This window comes from Adiantum capillus-veneris, chromosome 8 (genome assembly GCF_014529385.1).
Source record: "Adiantum capillus-veneris isolate H3 chromosome 8, ASM1452938v2, whole genome shotgun sequence".
Classification (NCBI taxonomy): Eukaryota; Viridiplantae; Streptophyta; class Polypodiopsida; order Polypodiales; family Pteridaceae; genus Adiantum; species Adiantum capillus-veneris.
In genome coordinates this window covers 19,582,003-19,596,362 of record NC_140938.1, presented here as the reverse complement: position 1 = coordinate 19,596,362, position 14,360 = coordinate 19,582,003, and the positions used below count along the sequence as shown (strand labels likewise).

At 39.5% G+C, this 14,360-nt stretch overlaps 1 protein-coding gene across 1 annotated transcript; it reads right to left on the bottom strand.

Annotated features, from left to right (window-relative positions):
- Nucleotides 1–13,295: 13,295 nt before the first annotated feature.
- Nucleotides 13,296–14,137, bottom strand: LOC147451768 (uncharacterized). Its single transcript, XM_086518813.1, has 5 exons — nt 14,122–14,137; nt 13,965–14,033; nt 13,621–13,782; nt 13,412–13,464; nt 13,296–13,328 (listed from the first exon to the last, which is right to left on the bottom strand). The coding sequence occupies exons 1-5, from the start codon at nt 14,135–14,137 to the stop codon at nt 13,296–13,298; spliced, it is 333 nt and encodes a 110-aa protein (XP_086374939.1).
- Nucleotides 14,138–14,360: the final 223 nt, after the last annotated feature.

Here is a 14,360-nt window from a genome sequence, read left to right as displayed (position 1 = left end):
TATTGTTACACGTGTAAAGCGGACACTGATGTTGGGGAAGATTCTCCTTATATGGATATACTACATGGGATGAGTGAGTCGGACAATGTGGATTGGGTCCACCTAGAAGCAACCATAAACACTTGGGGAAAGAAAGGGACAACCTGGGTAACACCTGAGGTGGATGAGATGCCCGTACCCTTAAATATGCTACAAGCAATGCATATAGCTTATGACAAGACTCATCCTAATATAACAAAAGAAATATACAAGTGGGTCCCTAAAGCTTCTTTAGCGACCATAGTTAGTGCTAAAAAATAGAAGCCTTGTAAGAAACATCCCATTCGCTCCAAGAAATGTAAGGAAACGTGGTTGTGGATTCCTAAACAACTATTGGAAGCCCAAGGCTACTATCAAGGAAATGATCAAATCTGGGTGCCAAAACGTAAATTGTGCTCTTACTTGTCACCGGGCCCATGTGAGCTCAATCATGTGGCTCCAAAACAAATTGATGATCGTGGAAAGAAAAAAATCACTGAATGCTATACACCCGCTCTAGAGCTAGTTTGGGTACCGAAGAAAGAACGATTTGTTCCACCTAGCTCAGGAAGGGGGGAGTCCCATGAAGCTTCTAGCTCCTCATGTAATGCATCCATAAAGGTAAAAGCTTCTCCACAGCCTCCAACTACAATAGTGGACCTCCATAAAGCTACAAAGAAATCCACACCTCCCAGTGTTTAAGAATCACCTGATGATCTACTTCAAGTTTGATCCTGGGAGAGTAACTTACCACCCTTGCAACTCGATGAGGCACCTAAGGTAATAGAAAACTAATGGAAAAAATCCTCACCTATTACCAACTGGAACAATTGGTTTCATAGGGTGACGAGGACATTTCAAACGGTATGATCTACCCAAGGTAGGGGGGAGTGTTTGCTGACAGTCATCATTCACTCACTCCCCTCTCAACCTTCCTCCCTAACCTCTCAATCTCCCAATCTTAGGGAATGTATATATAAAGCCTTATACTCACAAAAAAGAAAAAAAGTAAAGAGCAAGATAAAATAGCAAATGAGTATGCATAATAAAAGTCAAAACATTGACCAGACCTACACATTCACATCCACTACACTGAAATCGAAACTTATGTCATAAAACACCTTTGATCCTCATCACTCGAGTGATGGAGGGTAGGTAGGATTAGTACGATAGAAGTGTTTCTATTTTAAAGTTTAGTGATTAGAAAAGTTCTTTCTTCCCACTGATGTGCCTCCTAGAGGTATTCTTTGTGTTTTCTAGTGTGTACAGGAACGTGTTGCTGTTGTTAGGATTTGGACCTTCATGGAATCTTTCTCTCGTTCATACTTCAATCAAGCACGGCCATCAACACAAACAGGTGTTTCTTGTCCATTAGCATTGCCCCTTATCTTTTTGCATCCATGTTGTCTGCTTTAATTGTGGTTGGTAGCATAATATTCAACGCATTTGCTTAGTACCAAACATTAAATTCAATGTAATTTTTTGTCATAAGCACTTGTCTAGGTTTAAAAATCAAGCAATCCGACTAAGCTAGTTTGACCAAGCTAGGTGTTAGAGATCTTCTCTTAATACCATGGGGAATGCCTTCCTAATAATTAATGGTTACTTAGGTTCTTAATCCGATTTAGGCAGCATTGTGTGAAATGTACTAGGGCTTTCTAGTGGGCTTAGTCCCTATTGACCTTTAGCTTAAGTATTATAAAGGGAGTTTACTAGTGTGATGAGCCTGGGGAGGGTAACAGTGTTATATGACCCCCCAAAGTTACAAAATTAAAATATTGAAAACGAACAAACAAAAAATCAAAGTGCCACAATGTAAAATCTTAAGTTGGAAGAGAAACCTCAGCTTGATTTGGTACTCCACTCACATGTATCACCTATGGTACTAGAGCCCTAGAGGTTCCCAGTGTGGGCGCTTTTCCTTGAAAAGCAAAAAACCCAAGGCATACAAGATAAGCACACACATCAAAATTGAATCACTGCGAAAAGGCTTTGGGGGGTCAAAGAAAAGGTAATAAGTCAGGGGACGATTTCATGAGAAATTCCTTTTATCGTAGCTTAACTACAAGGTCTTTTAGGTATAGCCTCTAGTTAGCCCTCGAACATGAAATACTTGGCTCTCGCGATTAAACAACTAACTTAATTGACCAGAGAAAATTAAGAAGCTTACCCATGGTATTAATAGTCGATCTTTAGTGCCTTTCGACCGTTGAATTAGCGACCCTGAACTTGTTTAGTTTTTTACCTTCCCAACTATTTATGCGTTTGAATATATTGCAATTTAATGTTTATTGTTGATAAATGGTTTAGAATTATGCTACCAATCAATTTGTCTGCCTAAAACTGCATATGCTTTTTAATTGTATATGAGAATGCAATTATTGTGCCAATGTTGTTTGATTTTGCAGTGATGACTGAAGAAGGCTAAGGACATTCATCTCAAATGCTCTTCCACCTCAACGAACGAGCTTCAACTCAATAGCTTCTGAGGACGAAATCTACATCAGGAAGGGGGGCATGTTAGCCCTCACACACATTCCTATCCCTACAACGGACGCTGTATTATTTATTTGGTAGAGTCAGGTACCGGGCTTTTCAGTCCAATAGGAAAAGGGTAAGAGTGATCGTCGATGAGAGGCGCACTCTAACTGGAACATTCAAGGGATTAGTTGGCTAAGCATGGGCGCCCAAGTGTGAATGGGGGGAGCTCATATAAAAGTCAACTAAACCTAAAATTCACTCATTCTCTCATTTGTGCAATTGAAGAGTGCTCTTGCTCCATCTCCATCTTCTTCTTCTTCATCATCTCCTTGTGTGTGTGTATGCGAGAGAGAGAGAGAGAGAGAGAGAGAGAGAGAGAGAGAGAGAGAGAGAGAGAGAGAGAGAGAGAGAGAGAGAGTGCAATTGAGCATTACGACGGCATGACGGCGGCGAGGCGGTTGAGCGCGGCATAGCGGCGTCTTCCTCTTCTTTGCGGCGAGGAATCCTCCACGATAGCAAGTGTAGAGCGGTGAGTGACACACCATCGCCATCTTTGAGCTTACTAGTTTAGGCTTGTTGTGTGCTTGGAGCCATTTGTGGTTCGCACACAGTGTATCGGCAAGTTCCTTGCATTGACACGTGCGAGAGACGCGCATAGGACCTTTTACCTTTCATGCTTGTGATAGTATAGATGGGACACTCCATGAAACTATCCTGCACCCAACGTGGGACAGTTTCAAGGAGTGTCCCATGGATGATGATCAAGGGCCAAGGCTGACCGTTTGCACAATCCATAGACCGTTTGCACTCATACGTGGTCCTAAGAGCTACTGCACCAGTGCATAGGGTTTAAGAATAGAGTCGCGAGAATAATAGGGTTGTCAATGTGATGGAATTTCATTTAAAATTTTAAACAAGACATGCAGTAATCTTGCATGCCCATACACCCTTTGCACTTGTACACTGTCCTAATCGATACCGCCCGGTGCGGGAGGCTATAGAATAGAGTACAAAGAGTAATATGATTGTAAAAGTTATCAAACTTAGGTTGTATTAGTTAATTTAAATGCAACAAGATAATAGGCAATATCTGGTCTTAAAATCCTACCCTATTGCTCAACCCCCATTTTTGACTTGTCTAAATGATGTTTTTTTTTGTCTGCAGCCTTGAAAGTGGAGCAGTATTTCGAGCGACCCCTAAGCTAGCTTAAAAAATAAGAGTAAATTGATTAGAGTTTTTTTGTTTCCAACCTTTCAAGTGAAAGCTTCTGATGTGTCCAAGAGTTAAACTAGAAGTAAAACCCGTTGTTGATTCACGGATTTCGCACATTATCAATATCAACTTTTGATTTGCAACTTTTGCACATTACAATTATTATGTTTTTGGTCTTCTGCTTTTTCACATTTGGCCCGTTGGTTTCTGGCCTGCAGCCTCCCATGCCGACCCAGTAGTGGTTAGGCTAATGTCCCTGAGACATTTAAGACTATGCAGTATCTACACCATTTCCTTCCGCGCCAACGCGGTATACTTTCGACCAATGTCCCGACTCAGGAAAACTTTTACATGGTGGGCGGACACCGCTTTGGAGCAATGAGAAGCCTTGCAAAAAGACACAGACCGAGCCTTCGTTCAACCAAATCAAGCTTCCCAGAAAGAGGTGAAAGCATAGAGAAATGATAAGATTAGGTTTTTTGCTGTGTCGATCATAGTTTGGGAGAAAATGAAGGCTAAAGATATGCACAGGTTAGGAGCAGTGTTCAGATTCCTTTTCTTGAATTTGCCAAGAGGAAATTTTAAAAAATAGGGTTTTTTTTAAATTGCTCTATTTTTCTCTATTTTGGGGCGGAATTTTTCCTTTTGCGCTTGCCCTCAACTAGCATTTTTGAAATCGAAAACCACACGATATTAAGCTGAGACACATTTTTCCCGAACATTGGTTAGGAGACTGTCTCCATTTGATTTTTCTTATAGAATACAAGGAAAATGAGGTTGAGAGTTTTTCGCTATGTGAAGGTAAGGTCGACCTAGGTAATAGAAAATAACAATCGCTGATAGAGAAAAAAGGTGAAATTTATTCAAAATACATCTTTTTGCCCTGACTTTTGACCATTTCACATTGGACATCTGACATTCAGTGGACTTGGTAAAAGAGCACTGTTACTTTTATTTTACCAAGAGCTTGAGAGAAACATGACGTGTTTTGGTATTCTGGTAGGAGATAAAGTACATTGTGGTAGGTTCATAAACAAAAATAATGATAATGTGAAAATTGGTCTTTTTGCACCGTGCTTTTATGGAAGAAGAAAATATCCAGCTGTGGGTGCCATACTAGGTGGAATTGTGGAAGGGTTCGTATGGTTTTGTAATGATAGTAACACTCATGCCTGGAATATAGATGAGATGATTATTGGACCCGCTAGACTAGCCACAGAGATGTAGATTGTGGATGAGGAAACTTGTCTGCTTTCATGGGAGGTTGAGATGCTACAAAAGATTGGATTTGTGCTTCAAGGTAAAAATGCGGCAGCACAACCCAATAATCGCACTATTGGGCAATGTGGAACACCACCTAGTGCTTTTCGTGCTAAATTCAGAGATGGAAAGCATGTTAGATGGAGATCAAAACTAACCAAAGACTTCAATGACAGGATAACATTGGGCCAAAGCATGCAAGCACAACTAGTGAGAGAGGTTATATTGGTGCCTAATGCATCGTATCCTTTTCATGTTAGCAGTCCTAGATTTGTTTAAAAGGGGTTGACGTATGTTGTGACCATTGCAAACTTCCCTCAATGTGAGGATTTAAAAAAAAGAGACTCTTAGCAGCTCATATACGTGCGTTGCAAACACATGTACTTAGCTTTGTGTATTTTCATGTCCTTGGGTTGGACTCTGCAACTCATGAGTTTGTGTATCAGGCTTCACTGACAAAAGTTGAGTTGTTCCAAGGATTGGTGGGGCTAGAGTTTCAACATAGCATTGGCTTTACAAGCCAAGGTCTATAGTCCTCTTTGGATCTGCCATTTTTTTGGATTCCCTGCAATTGTGTGGAGTTTTGATATCTTATGTTATTTAATCAAGTACAAACTTATATTGTAGCAGTGATCACATTCAAGCATTGTAGTTTTAAGTCCTACTATGGATTGACCATTTTGTTGGATTGCCTGTACTTGACATTATGGCATGGCTCAATCAAAAAAGAAATTTGTGCAAGATTCTCTTTACTTTTGCTCAAGAAAAATGAAATGCTTAGTTTCTTTTGCTCGGTGTATGGATTTGCCCTGATGGATAAAGGGAGGGAGAGAGAGAAGGTGGTTTAGATGGAGGGAAAAGAAACAAAGTATAAGAGAGAGAGAGAGAGAAATAAGATAAATAAATAAATATATATATATAGAGAGAGTTAGAGAGAGAGATAGGAGAGAAATTGTGTAAGAGAGAGTAATGGAGAGAGTGTGAGAGATAAATAGAGAAAGATAAATAAATAAATAAATAAATAAATATAATATATATATATATAGAGAGAGAGCGAGAGATAATGAGAAATATGGTTACAGAGATAGGAAGGGAGAGAAAAAGAGTAAGAGAGGGAGATGCAGATGGAGAAAGGGTTAGGTGAAAAGAGAAGAAGGGTAGGATAGAAATCTAGAGAGGGGGAGAGTTATTAAGATAGAATAGAAAAAAGATAAGAGATGAAGAGAGAGAGAGAGAGACAGAGAGAGAGAGAGAGAGAGAGAGAGAGAGAGAGAGAGAGAGAATATATATATATATATATATATATATATATATATATATATATATATATATATATATATATATATATAGTTAGAGAGAAAGGGAGTGAAGATGTGTAAGAGAGAGTAATGTAGAGAGTGTGAGAGATAAATATAATAGATAGAGAGATAGAGATAAGGAGAAGAAGGGTTAGAGAGAGAAGAAGGGAGAGAAAAAGTGTAAGAGAGAGATGGAGAAAGGGTAAGAGGGAGTGTCGTGAGAAGGCTGTTAAAGAATATGATGTTAAAGAATATGTCCATTGTGCTATGGGCGGCTGGACACTGACTATACTATGTTGTAAATATACTTTGGATAATAGTTCAAAAGAGAAGAAGAGAAGAGCAGCTCGTTGAATGGCTGCTGCAGGGTAACGATTGTGTGTGTGTGTCTCGATGTGTGTTGGTGTGTGTGTGTAGTCTTCTTTCCTACCTTCTCCATCACCTGCGCACTCTACAAAGTGGTATCAGGGCTTAGTTTGAGGAGCTACAGTCAATACACAGGTTTCCGCAGGTTTGGAAAACAACAAAAAAGGGAGGTTTTTTGGTCATAACTCCCTCACCCGAACTCAGAATACAGTGATCCAGGAGTCTATCTTTATGTTTTTGGGTGTTCCGGACGCATTGGCATACTCAGATTTGCCAAAATCTGCAATTTTTTGCAGCAAACAGCCAGCTCACACAAGCATAGGAGATGTTCAGTTTTGCACTCGGCAGTAGATTTACAGGTTACAGGTGAAGAATTCAGCATTTACACAGGTTTGGGAGAGCGACATAGAGCTTTTACATCATGATATTGTGTTATCGAAGATTATGTTTGGTTTTTGTGGGTCCGTTATGGACAGCCGCCTATGTAAGAAAGGTTGTGGGAAGAAGTTGAGGCGGTTATATTGTCAGATTGAGTACTTTGTGGTTATGTATGGATATGCGGTCAATGTATTTTGGAAAACTGCAGCGTTTGTGAGGGTTGAGTGAGGTTTTTTGAAGCCTTGCCTTGGGAGATTTGGTACCTTGGCAAGGTGGATTAGGTACTAGAGCAAACCCCCGACTAGCCCCGCGAAAGGCCTCATATGTCGTTTACGACTATGGGAAGAAGGTGGATGTATGGATATGTGGTACAGGACAGCGTATGGATTGCATTTGCATACAGGTCCATGTGGACATTGTTTTAGAGTATTTATGCATAGTAGTGAGTCAGTCTGTGGCAAAGTGAGTCAGTGGATTTTCCCTTGGCAGTGAGAGATTTTCTGTCAGTGTTTATGAGCACTTTGTTTGAGATTGTCACTTGAGATATTGTCCAAATACAAACGAAACTCTGCCGAAATTTTGTCAAAATCCTTTGGAAGAAATTGAGAGAGTGAAGATGGCAGAAAGTTCAACTCAAGTGAGAGAAGCTGACCAGAGAGAACTACAGCGTATGGTCTTACATGATGGAGAACTTTATCATGGGCAAAGGTTTATGGGATTATATTACAGGTGAACAAGAGTGTCCTGAGGTTGGTTTGGAACCAAATAGAGAGAATGTTGAAGCACATAAAACATGGCAAGCAGGAGTAGAAGCTTACAAGAAGTGGATCGAGAATTCAAGGAAAGTGATGCATTGGATTTCACTATGCATTAGTGACTTCTTTATACCACATGTGAAGAAGGATCAATCTCCAAAGTAAGCATGGGAGATACTAGCAAGAATGAACACCTCCAATACAGAACCACGAAAAGTTCACTTGAAGCAAAGGTTACATTGTGTATGGCGAGGAAATAGATCCATATCAGATTATGTGACAGAGATAAAGCAAATACAGGAAGATCTTGCGAGCATTAATGTTGAAGTTCCAGATGATGACTTAGTTTCAGTGACATTGAATGGTTTGGGACCGGAATACAAGTCATTGGATACATCTATATCTATTCGAGGACACATGCCTGATTTTGAAGAGTTAGTAAACCTTTGTTTGCAAGAAGAGGTGAAGTTAGGCAAGTCAGGTCCTTCTACATCAAATAACAATTCCAGAGATCAGATTTTTTACTCTAGAGGTCGTGGAAACAATAGAGGTGGAAGAGGAAACTATGGTCGTGGAAACAATGTTGGAAGAGGTCAATGGCAAAACCAACAAAGTCAAAGTTACAACAATTATAGCCAAAGAGGCAGGGGGAGAGCCCGAACTCGTGGACGTGGAGGTGGACGATTTGTACATCCTCAAAGATATGGATATTGTAACAGATGTGGCATTTATGGTCACTTTGAAAGAGAATGTTACACAAGGCTAAATCAAAATCGTGATCGTGGTGAATGAGGCCGAGGTTATGGCAGACATGGAGGAAACTTTGCTGGATACAATCCTCATGATCAAAATATATATGACAATAGATCGAGTGGACATTTATTTCCTATGGAGCATGTTGTTGGAAGCATGGTGGAGCCACATCATACAGATGATTGGTATTTAGATAGTGGTGCCACAAATCATATGACATATCATGGTGAATGGTTTGACAGAAAAGAGAAGTTAGAAGAGGATGAGTTTGTTGCTACAGGTGATGATACTATGCATCGGATTACACATGTTGGTTCAGTTCCATTGCTAGAAAAAGACGGGACATACAACACATTGGGAGATGTTCTATATGTGCCTTCAATCACAAAGAATTTAGCATCAGTTGGACAAATGACAGATCAAGGGTTGCAAGTCCGTTTTAATCGTTATGGCTGCTTCATAGAGGAGTTTCACAACGACAGACCAGGCAAGACATTGGCACGTGGAAGAAAGAAAGGTCGCTTGTTCTCATTGGAAGCTGAGATCCATGTTTACACAGTGGTATGTATGCAAACAAATCAGCCACTCAAGATGATTGGGCAGAGTTATGGCATAAGAGGATTGGTCATGTCAATTTTAGAAGATTAAAGCATATGCAATCAAATCAAATTGTACGTGGATTACCAAAGTTTGGCAGATTGAATTTTGATCATGTTTGTGAAGCTTGTCAATTTGGAAAGCAATCTCGTTTACCATTTCCAAAGAGGGGGAGAATTAGCCAAAGTCCTTTGGAAATTGTTCATTCAAATATTTGGGGACCTTGTGATCATGCTACGCCGAATGGTTGTCGATATTTTATCACATTTACGGATGATTACAGCAGAATGACATGGGTTTTCTTTCTAAAGGCAAAGTCAGAGGCATTTGAAGTATTCTTGGAGTTCAAAGTTATGGTTGAGAAAGAGAATGGTTGTCAAATTAAATGCCTACGTACAGATGGAGGGGGAGAGTACATGTCACACAATTTTAATGATTACTTACGTGAACAAGGCATAAGAAGACAGATTACTTGCAGATACACACCACAACAAAATGGAGTTGCTGAAAGAAAAAATAGAGTCATAGCAGAGATTGCAAGAGCCATGATGAATGAGATGAATATGCCATTAACATATTGGGCTGAAGTAGTTCATACAGCAGTACACATTATGAATCGAACACCAACAACTACCATTCATGAAATTTCACCTTATGAGAGACTTTATGGGATCAAGCCAACAATTTCCTACATGAAAGTTTTTGGATGTGTTTGCTATGTTCATGTGCCAAATGAAGCAAGAAAGAAGATGGAGCCAAAGGCAGTGAAGTGTATATTCTTGGGCTACCCAGTTGAAAAGAAAGGTTACAAGTGCTATGATCCTACGACAAGACAAGTTTATGTCAATAGAGATGTCAGATTTTGTGAGCATGAACCATGGTATAAACCAAAGCCAGTGATGATAGAAGATGAGTATGAAGAGCAAGAGAATGTGCGTCATGTTGTTGATAAGCCAGGACCATCAACAAGAACTATTTCAGGACCACATATGGCAGAGGAGAGTACAGGAAGTGTCAACCCGTGGAGCGGTCGTTTGCGAGATAAGAAGCAAGACGAGAAAGGTAAGAAGAAAGTGGTTGAAGAGAGTTCTGGAGATGAAAGCCTCGATGAAGAGCATGGTTTACCACATTTGAGGACACCTGGCAGTAAGCATATTGAGAAATATGTACCCCCATATGCAGGAGTTGAAGAGAAGAGTGCACCACAGTTGAGAAGATCAGAGAGGGTGCGTTATCCAGTTGATAGATTGACATACAACGGTTACATGCGTACACATTATGCATACATGGTTTCACGTGTGCAACATAAAGAGCCTACATGTTTTCAAGAGGCAATTGGAAAATCAGAATGGGAGTCAGCTATGGATGATGAGATGGATGCCCTTGTGAAGAATGACACTTGGGATTTGGTTCGCTTGCCAAGTGGAAAGAAAGCAATTGGTTCAAAATGGGTATACAAAGTCAAGTGCAAGTCAGATGGTAGTGTGGAAAGATACAAAGAGATTGGTGATAGCAATGGCAAGTATGTTCGGTTGGAATCTACGGCAAATGGATGTGGATAATGCATTCTTGAATGGTGACTTGGAAGAAGAAGTTTATATGATACAGCCAAAGGGTTATCAACATCCAGAGTTTCCATATTATGTGTGTAAGTTGAAGAAAGCATTGTATGGTTTGAAGCAAGCATCTAGAGCTTGGTGTGAAAAGATAACCAGATTCTTGAAGAAGATTGGATTTAAACAATCTACTGCTGATCACTCATTATTTTTGAAGCATGTTGATGGAGAGATCGTCTTTATTGTTATCTATGTTGATGACTTGATTCTCAATGGAAGTCATGCTGAGCAAATTTTGCATGTCAAGAAGAGTTTGTTGAGAGAATTCAACATGAAGGACTTTGGTGAGTTGAGATATTTCTTGGGAATTGAAATTGTCAATACTTTATCAGGAATTTGGATGATACAAAGACAATATGCATTGGATATGCTTGAGAAGTATGGAATGACAACATGCAAACCGGTTGATACACCTCTTGATCAAAATGTGAAGTTGTTTGATGATGGACATTACATTGAGGATGTCACTATGTATCGCAAGATGGTTGGATGCCTTATTTACTTGACAATAACAAGGCCATATTTGAGTTATGCAGTGGGTGTTGTGAGTCAATTCATGCAAAATCCATGTAAAAGTCATCTTGATGCAGTGAGACGGATTATGAGATATGTGAAAGCCACTGTCAGTTATGGAATGTTTTATGAAAAGAATGGGAAGCTTTGTCTTTATGGTTACACAGATGCAGATTGGGCAGGAGATTTTATGGATAGAAGATCTACAAGTGGTTATGCATTTTCCATTGGCAATGGTATGATAAGTTGGAGTAGCAAGAAGCAATCAAATGTAGCATTATCAAGTACAGAAGCTGAATATCGTGGAGCAGCTTTGGCAGCATGTGAAGAGTCATGGTTGAGAGTGCTTATGGTAGAATTTGGTTTTGACTATCTTGACAGTGTCATTATATATTGTGACAATATTAGCAGCATCATGTTGGCAAAGAATCCAGTCTACCATGCTCGCACTAAACACATTGAGGTACATTATCACTTCATTAGAGAAAAAGTTTTGAAAAATGAGATTGATTTGGTGTATGTGAAGACAAATGATCAAGTTGCGGATATATTCACAAAAGCTCTTGGAAAGGAGAAGTTTTCCTACTTTCGTGAAGCATTGGGAATCCATCATATGCAAGCTCACTCTGAGCTTGAGGGGGAGTGTTAAAGAATATGATGTTAAAGAATATGTCCATTGTGCTATGGGCTGCTGGACATTGACTATACTATGTTGTAAATATACTTTGGATAATAGTTCAAAAGAGAAGAAGAGAAGAGCAGCTCGTTGAATGGCTGCTGCAGGGTAACGATTGTGTGTGTGTGTCTCGATGTGTGTTGGTGTGTGTGTGTAGTCTTCTTTCCTACCTTCTCCATCACCTGCGCACTCTACAAAGGCGAGCGAACTAGTTCGAGGTGATGAAAAAAATCGAGCGAACTCAAAAGCATAGAGTACCCCTTTTAAATCTATGGCCTGATTCTAACTTTGTAACACAACAAATTGATTAAAAAAATAGACTAATATAATGCAAAATAAAAAGACGGGACCATTAATCTTGCAACCTTGAACCATGCAAGAATTTTATAGACCCAAAACATTCTCTATTATCAAAAGAGGACATTGCAAAATCTGCAAATTGAAACTCCTAGTTCTAACTTTGTAACACAACAAATTGAAATAAAATAGACAGATATAATGCAAAAAAAGACAATTTCATTAATCTTGCAACCTTGAACCATGCAAGAATTTTATAGACCCAATTCATTCTTTATTATCAAAAGAGTACATTGCAAATCTGCAAACCAAAACTCCTATGAAAAGTCACATTCATCGTCAATAAATATGTTGCGTAAACGAGGTTGCTTATGAAGCTGCAAATCAAAGTGACCATCTGACGCCATCCGTCTCGCCTCTGATTCAATATACATGGGTAATATACTTCACAAAAAAATAAAAATAAAAATAATAAATAAATAAATAAATAAAAAAAAATATATAAACTAGCCAATGAGTCTAATGGCACCTTTTACAACTGTCAAGACATAGTGATAGATTATTAGACACACAATGGCATAGGAATACCAAAACACATATATGATAGAAAAAAGTATATAAAAGGTCCAACTATGGAATGAGAGTCTCACTAGTCATCAAAAGGGTTCCCACCCATAGGCCTATCACCCTCATCCTCCAAATCAATAGGCGTTGAAGCCTCCTCCCTGCTTCACTTTTTGTGATGTAGCATAGATTGCACAAAACCTGTAATAATACTATCATCAAAATCCAAAGAACCACACACTTGACCCGAAGCTGCACCTGCGCTAACACAGGTGCAGTCCTACATCCAAACTCCAAGCAAATGCCTCTACTCCTGCATAACAACTCCACAAATGCACCCAAAAATGTAGAGATCCTCTGCAATGTTCCACGCCAAGGCACTCCATCGGCGACAATGGTTATCGAGGTATCAGGAATATAGTGCTGCATGATAGAATCTGTAGGCCTCATGCCAAGTTCTCGAAAATAAGACATACTCTTTGCTATGTAAATAGGCGGTGTGGAAACCCATCAATGCACCAAGTAAAACATCGAGGTGTCAAACTACACACATATAATACAAAAAAAGTTATTTTTGAAAAAAGGAACACACCTTACATAAACTACAAAAGAGGAATACAAGCTACCTGAACTCTATCTCCTCTTGCTTCCATGAAGCCATAGGGAGCGTGATGAAGCACTACTATGCGTCGATAAATATGCATGCCAGAAGCAACACGGAACCTTTCCACCCATCGGGGTGTATCACCTTAATTGCAAAACATCACATGAGTGATTTTTACACTTCAAATGTGAACCTCAAATACAAACGTCAAAGTGGTTAGAGACTACAAACCTGCAAAAGAGGCCATGATTAACAACCAATCCAAGTCTGATAAAGTGTTCCATGCAAGATGAATTCCCGCACGAACATGATCCTCCGTGATCCTATCCCACATGGGTGGGACACCATAGCCAATCATCAATCCTCCATATGGAAGGTCAAGGAAAATAAAATCTGCAGCCCAAGCAATTGACTTGCTATTTCGCATATAAACAAGATCACTTGGCCGGGCCTTGAGCACATGCTCATGAATCATAGCCCAAGATGGAGACCTAACTCCCAATGAAAAATCTCCAGAAATGGCAATGTAGTCCCCAATAACAACAATACATTGATCAAAATCATGTCCATATGACCATGCATCGAGACATTATCTGGATAATCAAATGAAAAGACACAACACAATTGACAAGATCCACCAATATCTAAGAAAGTAACGGCACAAAATTGGACAAAGAGACATAATAATTGACTATAAAGTGTAATGATGTTATTAAGTACGAGAAGTACTACCATGTGAGGATGGCATAGCCTCCTCCATCAACTCATCTGCAACAGTGCATGCTATAGCTTCCTTTCCTTTTCAAGAAATCCCTTCTCGATGAAAATACTTTAGAATTACCAAGTTTATACATTTCAAGGCAAAAGATGTGAATAAGGGTTTGTATCTCCAACTGAAGATTGTACTCGTACTTGTGTAGCCGGTCTAAGAGAAAGCCCTGCACCTGCGGCTCTCGATAAACTTGGCACAT

Excerpts from the sequence above, each read along its gene's own strand:
- LOC147451768 (XM_086518813.1), bottom strand. Across the intron at positions 13,783-13,964 it reads AGATAATGTCTCGATGCATG|ATTTTATTTTCCTTGACCTT; the intron begins GTCATATGGACA and ends CTTGGGCTGCAG. Across the intron at positions 13,329-13,411 it reads CAAGAGGAGATAGAGTTCAG|TTTGACACCTCGATGTTTTA; the intron begins GTAGCTTGTATT and ends ATATGTGTGTAG.